At 45.0% G+C, this 16,768-nt stretch overlaps 1 protein-coding gene across 4 annotated transcripts in view; it reads left to right on the forward strand.

The window, feature by feature from the left end:
• The window catches only part of LOC141075361 (uncharacterized), a 292,982-nt gene that overhangs the window by 241,162 nt on the left and 35,052 nt on the right, over positions 1-16,768 (forward strand). For 2 of the 4 annotated variants that reach the window (XM_073562744.1, XM_073564031.1), the window contains exons 9-10: positions 12,319-12,351; positions 13,579-13,608. In XM_073562744.1, the coding sequence (XP_073418845.1) occupies positions 12,319-12,351; positions 13,579-13,608 (63 nt within the window). The remainder of the gene's footprint in view (positions 1-12,318; positions 12,352-13,578; positions 13,609-16,768) is intronic. The other 2 variants (XM_073563444.1, XM_073564472.1) reach the window with 1 other exon arrangement.

Below are 16,768 nucleotides of genomic sequence, written 5' to 3' on the forward strand. Positions count from 1 at the left end.
AGGAGGCAGGCTCAGACGGTGTTAGGCCCAGTATGGCTTGCACGTGATTGCACAAAGGTGAGAAAGGGTACCGTATCCCCGGATAACATGTATGGATAGCGTACACATTCAAAAGATATGTCTATACATCAGGAGGCAGGCTCAGATGGTGTTAGGCCCAGTATGGCTTGCAAGTGATTGCACAAAGGTGAGAAAGGGTACCGTATCCCCGGATAACATGTATGGATAGCGTACACATTCAAAAGATATGTCTATACATCAGGAGGCAGGCTCAGACGGTGTTAGGCCCAGTATGGCTTGCACGTGATTGCACAAAGGTGAGAAAGGGTACCGTATCCCCGGATAACATGTATGGATAGCGTACACATTCAAAAGATATGTCTATACATCAGGAGGCAGGCTCAGACGGTGTCAGGCACAGTATGGATTTGACAGCCCAGACTACACAGCGGAGGAGCAGGGAGAGGTAAAGATTGCAAATGCTGGGGCCCTGCCCAAGCAAGGGGGGCCCACTCGTGGGCGTCGGTACTGGCACTGGGCCCCTCATAGTACGGCGGTGTGTCTGATGGCGGGTGTGCACCACCACCGTCAGAGACACTTGATTGCACTATGAGGGACCTTGTGCCAGTGCCCGCGCCCAAGAGTCGGCCTACCCACCTGTCCAGGGCAACGGCACTCGCACAGTGTCGTGCGCTAGGTGGTGACCCCGGCCATGGGGGGGGGGAGGCTGCACAGTTAGGGAGTTTTAGAAAGTGGCATATGTTGATGTTGGACATTCAGCTGATGCAAAAGGCGAAACAGGTCAAGTCCCAGGAAGAGGTGGACCAAAGCAAGCCATTTTTCTGTCACCCTATGTGTCATCAGGGGAAGGTGGGACAAAATCCTTGGAAACCCATGCATGGTTCATTTTAATGAAGGTTAGATCACCCACATTTTGGGTTGACAGACGGGTCCTATTTCTGTCAGGATTGATCCAGCTGCACTGAAGACTCTTTCCGATAGCACACTTGCAGCTGGGCAAGCGAGCTCCTGTAAGGCATATTGTGCCAATTCAGGCCAGGTGTCCAGTTTAGCGGCCCAATAGTCAAAGGGGAATGACCTGTGTGGGATAACATCGATATGGGAGGAAAAGTAGTTTGTAACCATAGTTGACAACTGCTGTCTCCTGTCACTTTCCATCGATGCAGTATTACCAGTTGTGTGAGCGGTACTTGAAAAATCAGTCCACAACATTGTCATGAAACCCCTGTCTCCAACACCACTTCTGCTGTGTGCACCATGAACACCTCTGCCAAGCTGCCCCCGGCCCGTACGGCTCGTGTGAGAACCATCACCGCTGCTGTGTCCTGGGAATGCCTCAAGCAACCGATTTACCAGAGTTGCTTGTTTATTAGCCAATATTAGGTCAAGGTTCTCCTGTGGCATGATGTTTTGTAATTTGCCTTTATAGCGTGGACCCAGGATGCTGGCCAACCAGTAGTCGTCATCGTTCATCATTTTGGCAATGCGGGGGTCCCTTTTTAGGATCTGCAAGGCATAATCTGACATGTGAGCCAATGTTCCTGGTGTCAATGATGCACTGCGAGTGCTGGTTGGAGGAGGACTTTCTGGCAAATCCACATCCCTCCAGTCACGCACAAACCCTGTACCAGACCTTGCCACGCCAACATTTTCACTTGCCCCACGAGATGCATCCTCCTCCCCTAAGTAATCATCCCCATCATCATCCTCCTCCTCCTCTTCGCCCTCCAACTCGTCCAGGAGAGGTCCCTGAGCAGACAATGGCTGAATGTCATCAAGGATTCCCTCCACCTCTTCCTCCTCGTCAACATTGGCTGCAGACGCCTGCTCCTTAAGGTGCGTCAAAGTTTGCATGAGCAGACGCATAAGTGGGATGCTCATGCTTAGGATGGCGTCGTCTGCGCTTACCAGCCGTGTGCATTCCTCAAAACACTGAAGGACTTTACAGAGGTCTTTCAGCTTCGACCACTGCACACCTGTCAACTCCATGTCTGCTCTCAAAGTGCCTGGCCGTGTATCCTCCCACAAATGCATTATGGCCTGCCTCTGCTCGCACAGCCGCTCCACCATGTGCAGGGTGGAGTTCCACCTTGTTGCAATGTCGATAATGAGGCGGTGGTTGGGAAGGTGGAGCAATCGCTGCAGCTTCTGCATACGAACGGAGTGTACAGGTGACCGGCGGATGTGCGTGCACAGTCTTCGCACCTTCTGGAGCAGGGCTGTTAACTCCGGATAATTTTTGAGGAAGCACTGCACCACCAGGTTCAAGGTGTGAGCCAAGCAAGGTATGTGGCTGAGTTTTGAAAGGGCTATGGCTGCCACAAAATTACGGCCGTTATCACTAACTACCTTGCCTGCCTCAAGATGTACACTGCCCAGCCATGACTCAGTTTGTCGCTTCAAGTACTCGGCCAGCACCTCGGCGGTGTGTCTGTCGCCCAAACACATCATCTGCAACATAGCCTGCTGACGCTTTCCACTAGCTGCTCGATAGGGGGAAACCTCGTGTGCAACAGTGGCAGCTGCAGATGGAGTGCTCGTACGACTGCGCTCTGTGGACGAGCTTTCGCTTCTGGAGGAGGAGGAGGGTGGAACGCCTACAGCCAACTGTTTCCTATACCGTGGGCTAGGCAGCACTGTCCCACCACCGCTGTCCCCTGTGGACCCTGCATCCACCACATTAACCCAGTGCGCAGTGATGGACACGTAACGGCCCTGGCCATGCCGACTGGACCATGCATCAGTTGTGAGGTGCACCTTTCCGCTCACTGACTGCTTGAGTGCATGGACAATGCGGTCTTTCACATGATGGTGGAGGGCTGGGATGGCTTTGCGAGAGAAGAAGTGGCGACTGGGTAGGTCATAGTGTGGTACTGCATAGGCCATGAGTTCGCGGAAAGCTGCGCTTTCCACCAACCGATAGGGCATCATATCAAACGAGATTAGTTTGGCAATGTGGGCGTTCAAACCCAGTGTACGCGGATGAGAGACTGAGTACTTTCTTGACCTACTCATAGTGTCTGGGAGGGTGAGCTGGACTTGAGAGCTGCATATGGTGGAAGTAGCGGTGGACAGGGCGGACTGAGAGAGGGTTGATGATGGTGATGGAGTTGGTGTTCTTTCTGATGGCCTAGATTCAGTATTTCGTTGATATAACAGTGGGATTCCCTGACTGCTGTGGCCTTGCAACGACACCTCAACATTTGCTGCTGTGCTAACCGGTGGGCTTACAGTGGGAGAAACAATGTAGCGTTGCTGACTACCTTCTTTGTGATCAGTTGCACATGTGGCACTTGAGGTTTGGTGTTGTGTCCACGCTTGCAAGTGCATGCTGGTTAAATGTCTAAGCATGCAACTGGTATTCAAATTTTTCAGATTTTTCCCTCGGCTAAAGGTCTTTGCGCACTTCTTACAGATAACCTTGGCCTGATCATGAGGATTTTGTTCAAAAAAGTGCCACACTGCACTCTTCCTACTTTGGCAGACATTTTGCGGCCTAGCACGCTGTGATGTTTTGACCCTCTGGACAAGCTGTCCAGCAACTCTTTTGATTTTTGGAACCTGTCTTTGGAGTGCTCCGGGCCTGCCAGATAACAGCTGTTGCGATGTCGATGTCTGCTGTGGATGCTCCTCATCTGAGCTATTGGAAGCAGCACCCTCTTCCCCCAATGGATGCCAATCTGGGTCAACAACTGGGTCATCCATCACCTCCTCTTCAATGTCATGTGCACCTTCCTCTGTGTCACCGTGTATGGTGGTATAGTGTGCGGGAAGGGGCACCTGAGTCTCATCAGGGTCAGAATCTGGCTCTGTACACTGCGAGGACAATGTAGTGCTCTGAGTGAATGTACCAGCAGAATCATCCATCAGCGGCTGTGCATCAGTGCACTCCATGTCAGATTCATCTTGGCCTGGGTAATTCACCATTTCACTCGATAATCCAGGCATGGTATGTGAAAACAGCTCCATGGAGTAATCAGTAGTATGGCCTGCGTCATCCTTCAATCTTGGTTGGGGTGAAGGACACAATGAAAGGTGTGGTTCATGAACATGAGCCTCCAATGACGACTCAGTGCTTTTACTTTTTACAACTTCAGAAGAGGAGGCGATAGAGCTGGAGGCTGAGTCAGCAATGTAAGACAAAACTTTTTCCTGATGCTCTGGCGTTAAAAGCGGTTTGCCAACTCCTAGAAAACTAAGCCTTCGAAGCCTTATGGAGCCAGACGATGACGCAGGCTCAACACCTCCTGCATTCGGTCCTATTTTGCTTTTGCCACTACCATCAGATCCACCACCAACACCATCATTACCAGCTTCCAACCCCCGCCCAATTCCACGGCCTCTTCCACCAGCCTTCCTCATTTTTGGTAGAAATGTAGACAAAATCCAACAAACTATATAGTAATGTAAAACAAGGTACAAGGTGTCTATAGGACAGGGGAGATTTAGATTTTCTGCAGACACTTGTGGACACTGGACACTTGGATTGTGTGAGGCCCACTGAATATCAGAGCGCTATGTCACAGGCTCGATGCAGCAGGTGTGAAAAAAGTGACTACAGGATAAGGGAGATTTTGAATTTCTGCAGACACTTGTGGACACTGGACACGTTTGGATTGTGTGAGGCCCACTGAATATCAGAGCGCTATGTCACAGGCTCGATGGCACAGGTGTGAAAAAAGTGACTACAGGATAAGGGAGATTTTGAATTTCTGCAGACACTTGTGGACACTGGACACTTGGATTGTGTGAGGCCCACTGAATATCAGAGCGCTATGTCACAGGCTCGATGCAGCAGGTGTGAAAATAGTGACTACAGGATAAGGGAGATTTTGAATTTCTGCAGACACTTGTGGACACTGGACACTTTTGGATTGTGTGAGGCCCACTGAATATCAGAGCGCTATGTCACAGGCTCGATAGCACAGGTGTGAAAAAAGTGACTACAGGATAAGGGAGATTTTGAATTTCTGCAGACACTTGTGGACACTGGACACTTTTGGATTGTGTGAGGCCCACTGAATATCAGAGCGCTATGTCACAGGCTCGATGGCACAGGTGTGAAAAAAGTGACTACAGGATAAGGGAGATTTTGAATTTCTGCAGACACTTGTGGACACTGGACACTTTTGGATTGTGTGAGGCCCACTGAATATCAGAGCGCTATGTCACAGGCTCGATGGCACAGGTGTGAAAAAAGTGACTACAGGATAAGGGAGATTTTGAATTTCTGCAGACACTTGTGGACACTGGACACTTGGATTGTGTGAGGCCCACTGAATATCAGAGCGCTATGTCACAGGCTCGATGGCACAGGTGTGAAAAAAGTGACTACAGGATAAGGGAGATTTTGAATTTCTGCAGACACTTGTGGACACTGGACACTTTTGGATTGTGTGAGGCCCACTGAATATCAGAGCGCTATGTCACAGGCTCGATGGCACAGGTGTGAAAAAAGTGACTACAGGATAAGGGAGATTTTGAATTTCTGCAGACACTTGTGGACACTGGACACTTTTGGATTGTGTGAGGCCCACTGAATATCAGAGCGCTATGTCACAAGCTCGATGGCACAGGTGTGAAAAAAGTGAATTGTAGAATTGGGCAGAATAGGAATCTCCCTAGTGTGTAGGTCTGTAAGAATGGAACAAGTCCTCCACTTATCCTTCCACAGTGACACACAGATAGCTTCACTGTGGCTGTGATAACAGCCGTTACACGGTACTGTGTGAGGAGCGTACACCGCTGTATGGTGTGAATAAATGCACGCTCAGTACCTCAGCAGGACAAAAAAAAAAATTGGGATTGCTTTTAAAAAAGCAGTTTGCAGAGCAGTGGGTAAACAGCAATGCAGCTGTCAGGAAGCCTTAGAAGGCAGCCTAACAACCAACACCGCTTATCCACCACAATATAGCCTCCCCTTGCACTGCACACACAGTGACTGGTGTGTTGCACAGGCAAAATCGCTAGCAGCAGAAGCAGTTTTTTTGTCTTCTTCCCTGCCTAACGCTCTCCCTACAGAATCAGCAACCTCTCCCTATGCTAAGATCGGCAGAAGTAAGATGTCGGTCGGCGTGCACGCCCTTTTATAACCCCTGTGACTCCCACCAAAGCAAGCCAATCACTTGCATGCCCTTCTGAAAGATGGTGGTGACCCCTGCCTATGTCATCACGTTGCCCACAGTGTCCGTGGATCCTGATTGGCTGAAAAAGAGCGCTAAACAATCTTTTGAAACGCGACCTTGGCGCGTAAGTCGCCGACCTCGTGGCCGACCTCATCCTAGGGTCGGGTTTCGTTTCATAAAACCCGACTTTGCCAAAAGTCGGCGACTTTTGAAATTGTTTGACCCGTTTCGCTCAACTCTAATAATAAGCGATAATAATGTCTTCCTCCACCTCCCCCTGTTCCTAAGTCTATTATAAGTCCCCCTTCCTCCCATCCCAATCCCCTACACCCCTCATTGTCCTCGTCTCCCCGCATCCCATTACTGTCCTCTCCCCCACCCCATCATTGCCCTCTTTCCCACCTCATTCATTGCCTTCTCCCCCACCACTATCATTGCTTTCTCCACGGCCACCCCATCATTGCCCTTTCCACCACCTCCATCATTGCCTTCTCCTCCGCCACCCCCTTCATTGCCTCCTTCCCCATCACTCCCATCATTGTCTTTTCCACTGCCGCCATCATTGCCTTCTCCCCCACCCCATCATTGCCCTTTCCAAAACTTCCATCATTTCCTCTTCCCCCACCATCCCCATCATTGTCCTCTCCATCACTCCCATCATGTCCTTCTCCCCATCACCCCCATCTTGGCCTTCTCACCATCACCTCCATCATGGCCTTCTCACCATCACCTACATCATGGCCTTCTCCCCATCACCTCCATCATGGTCTTTTCCCCCTCACCTCCATCATGGCCGTCTCCCCATCAACTCCATCATGGCCTTCTCCACATCACTTCCATCATGTTCTCCCCATCACCTCCATCATAGCTTTTCCCCATCACCTCCATCATGGCCTTCTTCCCATCACCTCCATCATGGCCTTTTCCTCATCACCTCCATCAAGGCCTTCTCCCCATCACGGCCTTCTCCCCATCACCTCCATCATGGCCTTATCCCCATCACCCCATCATGGCCTTCTCCACCTACACACACACACATACACCGATCCACACACACACACACACACACACACACACATACACACGACACATACATACATACATAAACACACATCCACTCCACACACATGCTACATACAACATCATTGCCTTCTCCCCATCACTCCCATCATCATACTACATACATACACACACATACACATTTACACGCACACACACACAGCAGCTGTGACAGGCAGCACAGTACCTCACATGTCCGCTCCGCAGCATCACAGCCTCCACCTTCCGGCTGCTTCCTGTGTCTCTGGCACAGTGGCCGCGCCGCTGAATGATGACGTCATTCAGCAGCGAGCTCCTCTCTGTGTCAGAGAGACACAGGAAGTGCTGGCGCCGGGCAGGAAGGATCCTTGCAGCTCCGCTCCTGCTGTTTTCTCTTGCAGGCAGCAGAGCTGTTGGGATCTCTCCCTGCCCACCGCTACACAAGAGGGCAATCTGGCCAGGGGCCCCCCGGAGCCTCGGTCCCGGAGATACCATCCAGATTGCCCTCATCATTAGCCGCCCTACAGGGGCCCCCTGGAGCCTCTGGGAAGCGGTGCAATTTACCGGTTGAACCAGCGGTATGTCCGCCCATGATGCTATTTGGTAAGCCTGTCTCATTTTAAGACTGTCTAGGCTAGGCTGCAGTTACCTATTAGATGGCTTACTTTGTGGCAGAAATGTGCACCACAATTTTCGTACATTTCTGGCATGATGTGTTTAACTCTGATACCCATAGATGAATAAAACTGATCTTTGTTTAACACCAACAACTCCATTGAATATATTCTTGATCAGCAGTGCAGCAGATTTATCTGTATAATATTATTATTAGTATTATTATTATTTATTTTTACAAAGCACCATTGGTTCCATGGTGCTGTACACGAAAATGGGTTATATACAAAATACAAATGTAAATTACTGTGAATATGGAGTGCCCACCAGGGCCGTGGGGATACTCAGTACCAGGCCAGTTCTTAAGGGGATGTGTCACGGCAGCAGTGACCCGATATGTGGCCCTGGGCGTCCAATGAAAAATGATGATAAAAGGGGGAAATAAAGTTTATAAGTGATTAATTCGTGATGCCACCCGTGGTGCTCGGCAATAAAGGTGATATCCGACGCTGCTTAAAAGGACCGCTGGGGCTGATGGTGATGCAGCAGAGTTGTTACAGCTCTCCATAGGCAGAGCTGGGCCCCAGGGCAGTTGTAGATGTAAAAGATGATGATGGTGGTTGTGGTGCAAGACAGGTGATGCAGTATATAACTTGGAGGACACAGCAGGGTGCAGTTTAAACACTTTTACTCGCGACTTGAAGTGCAGGCCGGGCCACTAGTTACAGATGACAATGGAGGTCCAGGGAGCCTGGAAGCAACTTAGGATCCACTAAGCCAGATGGGTTTTAAGGCCTCCTTACTGTGCTGTCCTCTGAGGTCCTTGCTGCCTAAAGCTATGCTCAGTCTTCTGTTCCTTATTGTTCTGAAGTACTTGTCCATATGGCAGGCAGCTTGAGTCTTTTGCAGGTGTTGCTCCTTTATGGTGGCTCAGGGCTCTGGTCTGCTGCTGTGCCTTCGGGTGTTGCTGGGCCAGAAGACCTGCAATCCCCTGCCCTCCGGATTTAGCTGCTGAGACTGTTGTACCCGTCATCCACAGACTCCGTCATCAGGCATTTAGCGCTGTACTCTGGGGTTAGCTTGGTCACAGCTTCACTCCCCAGGTTCTCTTTCACTTCTCCTCTCTCCTCTCTTCACTCTGACTCTGTTTCTCTCAGTTCCAGACACTGACTGACTGACCCCGCCTCCAGGCCAGAACTAATAGAAAAGCTGAAACTGGGTTTAGAGCTCCCTCTACTGGTCTGGAGTCAGGAAAAGTGTCGGATATAAGTATTATCTGGTCAGGGAACCCCTCCTTGCTTCCAGGCATGTCATCACCCCCCTGTAAGGGAGGCAATGCCACTGTAGCAACCGGACTCCTGAGGTGCCACATTTACACTAACATTGACAGAATGGTACAATTGGGCTTACCTTCTACAGGATAATGGGGAGGGAGACAAAATGTTAGGGGATTGCAGCAGCTGGGATCTTTGCAGTCTGTAAGCTTTCTTGAAGAGATGGGTTTTCAAGTTTCGGCTGAAGGTTCCAAGCGTGGCAGATAATTGGATGTGTTGCAGCACAGAAATCCAGAGAATGGGGGATACTTGATAAAAGTCTTGAAGGCAATTAGGTGAGGAACACAAGAGTGTGGAGGAGAGAAGGAGGACTTGGAAGGACTGGAGGTTGCATATTGGAAGATATTGGGAGTTTAGTGCAGAGCTATATAAAGGAGACAGATTAAGGATGGCTTTGTAGGTCAGTTTTTGCAGTTTGAACTTAATACATTGAGGAATTGTGTGCATTGAGTACAGAGGGAAGAGGCTGAGGATAAGCATGCATAGGAGGATTATTCAGGCAGCAGAGTTAAGGATGGACTAGAAAAGTGCAAGAGCGTTAGCAAGGAGGCCACAGATGAGGATATTGCAGTAGTTGAGGCGTGACATGTTGAGGGCATGCATTAACATTTTAGTAGATTGGGGGTTTATTTCCTTTGTGTGTATTGGAACAACACAAAAAAAACAGAAAAAAGGTAAATTGGACATAATTTCACACAAAAGCGCAAAAATGGGCCAAAACTGTGCTTAAAGGGAATCTGTCACCCTTTTTAGTGATATCATGTAAAGATATCACCCAATTGTGCGTCCCATAAGGATTCTTTTAGGATTTTTTATTCCCCCCAACCCCGCACCTTTGATGCAAAAATACCTTTGTTATCGTGGTGAAGAGGTATGCAAATCGCCGTGATCCGGTCCGATGGGCGTGGCTTAAGTTAGCTTCTTCCCCCCTCCTCCTCGGCTTGCTGAGCGTAATCTTCATCTGTGAATAGCACAGAACGTTGTTTGCCACGCTTGCGCATTCAAAAAGGCCTCCGGCGCCTGCGCAGTATGCTTTGCCCAACTGTGGGCGAAGCATATGTGGTATGGCGCATGCGCCGGTATTTTCCAGCACGGTCTATGCCCTGGAAGTGTGTCCTGCATGTGATGACTTCCGGGGCATAGACCGCCCGGCAAGGCATCATGAAATCTGAACATCACCAAAGGATTTTGAGTTGCAATGTAGTGCCCAGTGTCAGAAAGCTGGTTTGCGTCAAAGGTCATGGGTCTTCCAGCAGGACAATGACCCCAAATATAATTCAAGAAGCAGACAGAAATGAATGGAAAGGGCTGGAGAGTTCTGAAGTGGCCAGCAATGAGTCTGGATCTAAATGAGATTGAACACTTGTGAGATATTAAAATCTCTGTTGGTAGAAGGCTCCCTTCAAATATGAGAGACATGCAGCAGTTTGCAAAAGACGAGTGGTCCAAAATTCAAGTTGAGAGGTGTAAGAAGCTTGTTGATGGTTATAGGAAGTGATTGATTGCAGTTATTTATTACAAAGGGTGTGTACCCAAATGTTAAGTTTAGGGTGCCAACAATTTTGTACCAACCATGTTTAGGATTTTGGGTGAAAATATGTCCTATAAAGTAAATAAACATGTGTATAACAAAATCTGTATAATTGCAATAATTTTCTGGGAGAAATGCTTCATTTTCTGGAATGACTGTATGTCTGCACAGGAGTTATGTCTAACATAACCCAGCCTGGTGAGCAATAAAATAATAGCTACAATGTTTATTGCCCAGGCCATGCCCTATTGTGCACTTTTTATAACTTTTTAAGTATACGAAAACACATTGTAAATATAGTGCAAGTCATGAAAGATAGTATTTTGGGACAAATTATACCAGAATTCTGTTGCATCTAGGTTGATCTATAGGCCTCAGTGTGGTTAGTGTACAGGACCCAGACAAAGCTCCCTTTCTCAATGTAAAAAGCCATTTCAGCCTCTTTTAGCTGTACCTGGCTTATATATGTAAGGGCCTGCTTGATCTTTATTAATTTTTATACTTATTTATCTTTGATCCTCATAGTTTCCTATTTGGGCTTGACTATTTCAGAACCATCTATGAGTTTTCCATAGAGTTATGGTCTAAAGTTGCGCTTACAGCCACAATACTGGATTGTTTTTGTATATTATGAGCTTTACAGTCTAATTACTATGTTATTGGTTCAGTGGAATCCACAATTGTTAAATAATTAGCGTGACTTGATATTTTTAAGGAGAGCTTGTGTCGTACTGCACAATTATTGTTGAATCAAGTCATGGTGATATTCTCACTATGATTTTAGAGCAAAATGTCTCATTATTCAACTCAATGGAGTATCTCCAAAGTTTTCTTTATAAAATAGGGCAAAATAGAGCCTCCCAAGTTTTGGCTGCCATATTAAATGGGTCATCCATGGATAACCCCTTTTTTATTCCACCACACTGCAGCTCAATATAGGAAAGCTAATACTTTCCTCCCGGACTGGCGCCATTCCTCCAGTATCCGCACTGTCTCTCTCAGTGGTTATGTGACTTAAAGCAATGTCAGATGACTATTTTGATGAAACAGTCTGTAGCTGATCAGTGGCCGCTGATTGACTGCAGTCGTCATGTTGCTTCTATCACGTAATTACTAGGTGATACAATGCAGACATAGGAGGAAAGACGCAGGCGGTAAATATAAGAGATCAGGAGGTCGATTTGGAGATGATCTATATCAGTTCAAATTCCAGAATCTTTCTAGTGTTGGGATTTGTGGCAAATTTATTTGACGCAAATCAATTTTTTGGGGAAAAATTTGGCAAAGCCAGCCATTTCAAATTCTGAATGCTCCTCTTATTTCTAGTAAGTATAGGACTTTTGGGCTGTATAATAGAGCTATTTAGAAGAGATTGGTGGACAACCAGTAGTGGACAACCTCTTTAAGTCTATGTTTAGCGTGCAGGTGTAACTCCCTTTAAGCTGAGAGGTACTACGCTCAATCACATGTGCTCTTCTAAATCACTTAACCAGTGATATGGAAATACTTTTGCGCTGCAATACATATTCTTAACATATTTATTGCACTTTAAATTACTGTGGGAATGCAGTATAAGAAATCTATATGAATTATTCTAATGTATATTCAGTTACTTGTCCAATTTTACACATATAATCTCCATGTTTTGTTGTAGAAATATTCCAAAGAAGATGAATCTCCCAAAGAGGTTAGTTTCTATGAACACAATCATTGTCTACAGTAGCATAACAAAGTAAAGTTCTTTCCATAAATTGGCGGATATTACTGCAGTTTCTATTATTTACGGTAGAGTTTACTGTCTTACAAGCACTAAGGGTATGTTCACACAGAATTGTTTTAAGTGGTGTTTTGGACATGGATTTGGAATTCATGTAAAAAAAAGGCTTCCAATCAGCTTGCATCAATTTCCCATTCCCACTTTCCCATTCATTTGAATGAGAAAGACTGTATCAAACACCACCAAAAAGCATGTTCTAAAAAACCATGCCATAATTTCCATGCCCTTCAGAAACTGTTTTTTAATGTGGATTTGTTCAACCAGAAAACTTTACATAGAAAATCTGAGTGTGAACTTGGCCTTACAGGTTAGCCTTTATAGCTCTTGCATAAACCCAATACTGTCACACAGTCACACATTGCTATTAAAAAAGTGTCATAAAAAAGTCAGCCACACAATGCCAACATGAGGGAAGACATTATTTCCAGGATACTTTGAACTTTGTAATATTCGCCTTTATAATTTTCTTTTGTTTATAAATAAAGACACTTATCATAGAAATGGTATATAAGCTTGAATCAGCAACCATTTTTATACAGTATGTAGCAAGAGAAGTCATATTTCCAATGTACACAAGTTGAATAATTTGAATAATTTGATACTACTTGTTGTTAGATCTTGAACATATTGGGTATAAGTATCAATATTGTCTGATTATTTTACGGTGCAAGCTTAGATTATACAGTCTTAAAATGTGTGACATTTATTATACTATGCTGTTTGATAATTTGCACATCTTTAGGCTATCTAGCCTAGGTTTCACTAACTATTAGGTAACAAAATGTAAGCCAGAATATTAGACCAATTTGCATTTCAGCTAAATAAAGCCATCTCAGAAAAATCTTGTTCCATTGTTGGACAAGGCACAGAAAGTATCTAAAGCACATAATCAATATGGTGCAAGTCAGAAAAGACTCTTTTTTCATGCAAATTCACCATGATCACACCCCAGATTAAGCAGTGTACTCAAAACGTGCATTGTTCGAACGGTGCAACACAAAACATTCGTAACAGGTAAAATTGGATTAATTGCACATTTAATTACTGTGGGAATATATAAAACCTAAATTAATTATTCGTATGTGTATTCTATGACTTGTCCAGTTTTACACATATAAACTCCATGTTTTGTTGTAGAAATATTCCAAAGATGAATCTCCCCAGGAGGTTAGTTGAAAAAAGGTTAACATTAATAGGGGTGCCCAAACGTTAACATATGACTGTATAGTTACATGTGCTACGTGTGTTTGTGTGCATATATACTGTGACAGAGTCACTGGCTTTGCAGAGGAAGGGAGGTACATGTCACTGCACATGTCGTTATCAGTGATGTGAAACCAGAGTGCTTTTGTGCTTCCATCACACTATGTGCTGAGAGGCCATGTACAGAGTTTAATGGGCCGGTTTCATGTGGACAGCCGCAGTGCGGGAGGGAGGGTGCTCACTGTACCCTTTTCCCTGCAGGACCTGCAGGTGTTTGAGGACCTGCAGTGATGTCATGATCATGTGACAACCACATATGGTGATATACCTGGACCTGTGGTTGAGTCTGGGGGTGGTGCTGTGGGGAGAGGCTGTACTTCCCACAGAAGTGAGGACTGAGAGTGGTTTTCCCTAACAGTGTGTGGGAGGACCCCACACAAAGGAGGACTGAACTGAATGCTATCATTTTTGTTTTGTTTTTTTTTTCTTCTGTCGTGCCCAGAGAGCTGTGTCTTGTTTTCAACACCGAGGCTTATGCTGCATATAATAAATCCACTGGTATTTTATGTGCACGTGCTCCCGGGTCTACCTGAAGGCTTCTACCAAGCATGACAACCCCTCACAATACATATTGCATTTTATTACAGCAGATACATATATATTTGTGTGTGTATATGTATAGATATGTCTTATTGTGGACCCTTGTTTGCATCCCAATAATATCTTTATCCTTATCCCGACAACAAGTTATTTATTTTTATATTTCGCATGTGTACTTTACGACCTCTCCATGCAGGTACTGCAGCCAATATTCTCTCTTTTCTTGTTATCTTTTTCCCTCTGTTATTGTCTTTTGTGTTTCTGACTTCATTATAAACATTCTAATATTCATAGCTTCTAAAATCAATTGCTAAAAAATTTTTTTCTTATTATTAACAGTTGCACCTTGTCCCTGTTCTTTTTTGGTTTTCTCATTAATATTTGTATTTATCTGTGTTAATTACAAGCTTTATTTTTTGCCTAATTGTTTGAAAGGTGCAGAAAGTGATAATAAATAGCAAGACAGTAAAGACAATGTTTGGAGGCAAATTCTAACTAATTTAACTTCAGAAATATTTGAGTTGCCATGTTTCCAGTTCCAATGGTATGTAAAAGTTTGGGCACCCCCGGTCAAAATTACGGTTATTGTGAATAGTTAAGCAAGTTAAAGATGAAATGAGATTATCACCAAAGGACTAGGTGTCTCGTGCCTACTAATCAACTGCTTTGTGGAACTCTGTAACCACCACTGATTAGAAGCGGTCAATGTACAGTATCCATTGTGAAAAACCGCCAATCTGTGGTGTGGGCAGGGTTATAGAGAGCACATCATTCTGAGCACTGCTAAATCTGCAGCAGAGAAAACAGGGATTGCATCAAAATTACATGATCCAACCCAGCAAGTGACACATTGTTGAAATCAGGTTCTCAGCCCCTTACATCATGCTGCTCTCCAATTACAGTGGGATGTAAAAGTTTGGGCAACCCTGGTCAAAATTACTGTTATTGTGCACAGTTAAGCAATTTGAATTTGAAATGATCTAAAGGATCAATATCGCATAGGTTTAATTGGCAGCACTGGATGTAAGCAGAACACCCCAACTCCGTACATTGCAGCTGCCTATTGCCGTCTATCTCCTATTCAAGTGATGTATTGATCTCTATGATCAGAACAGGACAAGAAGCGTGACTGATCAAGATTAGCCAATTGGGTTTAGCATGGATCTCAGAATTACTAATTAACTACATTAATACCACTTAGGATGATGGTATTAACCCCGTCACTATCCTATCCTATTAACCCCCAGAATGTAGTAATTATACTCATTTCTATACAAGTATTTACAACTAAAGTATGATTTATTATTTATTCCAAAAAAAAATCAAAACACAAAAACTCTTCTAATGAGGTTGGTATATGAGTAAAAATGAAATATTGCATATCCAATCAGCACAGTCATTTCACTGGCCCCTGAATTAGTTAAGCGGATGCACTCTATTATATTTTCTGGCAGGCTGTGTACTTTATAGGACCCAGATGAGGCTCCTTTCCTCAAAATATAAAGTAATTTATAGCCAATATTAACTGTTTCTGCCTTTATCTGAATTAGTTTTCTAATTATTGAACTTTATTCTTACTTTTCTCATTTTGGGTTACGTTTTCAGAACCAATTTTTAGGTTTCCATAGGGTTATAGTCTAAAGTTGAGATAATTACATTTATGGACTCACAAACTGGACTGGACTGATTTTTGTTTATTTTTAGCCTTACTTCTCAGTTACTTGGTTAAACTATTACAGTGACTTGATATTTTTAGGAAGAGCTTGAGTTTCACAGTTATTAGAATTTAATGGAGCATGCCATGAAAAATATCCATTTTTCCTCATATGAAATAGGGAAATATGATGAGATAGTAGAGCTTCTCGGAGATCTATGAGCACCATTATAAGTCCCTGAACATTGTAACAAATCTGTGTCGTACGCTCGTGCCCATAAGGTCTTAAAGGGGTTGTCCACTACTAGGACAAATCTTTCTTAAACTAAACGTTCAGACCAGATAAAACAAATAAGCCTAACCTCACCTCCCATGCCAGTACCGTTCCAATAGTGTCAGCACTCGCAGTCTCGGGGCTGTGATGCAGTGGAATGACATGTGATGCCCAGTGATGATCAGCGCTGGAGTCACTGTCTCCACCTTCGGACAAATTGAATATGAAGAAGTCCGGCTGGGCTGCAGCTAATCCTAGACTTCCTATTCATGCTCAAAATGTCTGAAGGTGGGGACAATGATTCCATCACTGATTGGGCATCGGGTATCACGTGTCATTGCAACTGATCACAGCCTCGGGACCACGAGTACCAACACCACTGGAAAGGAACCAGCATGGGAGGTGAGTATAGGTTTATTTATTTTATCAGGGCCGAACATTTAGTTTAAGAAGATGTTGTCCTAGTAGTGGACAACTCCTTTAACTATGTGACTCTTCTAACAACACATAACTACTTTTGGGTTGCATGATCTAACATTCTTCACAGCTAAAATTATAATCATTACACTTTTTCTTCAAATTAATTACCTCAATAA

Source organism: Dendrobates tinctorius, unplaced genomic scaffold, assembly GCF_039654945.1.
Source record: "Dendrobates tinctorius isolate UK_male_01 unplaced genomic scaffold, ASM3965494v1 ptg000001l, whole genome shotgun sequence".
Taxonomy (NCBI): domain Eukaryota; kingdom Metazoa; phylum Chordata; class Amphibia; order Anura; family Dendrobatidae; genus Dendrobates; species Dendrobates tinctorius.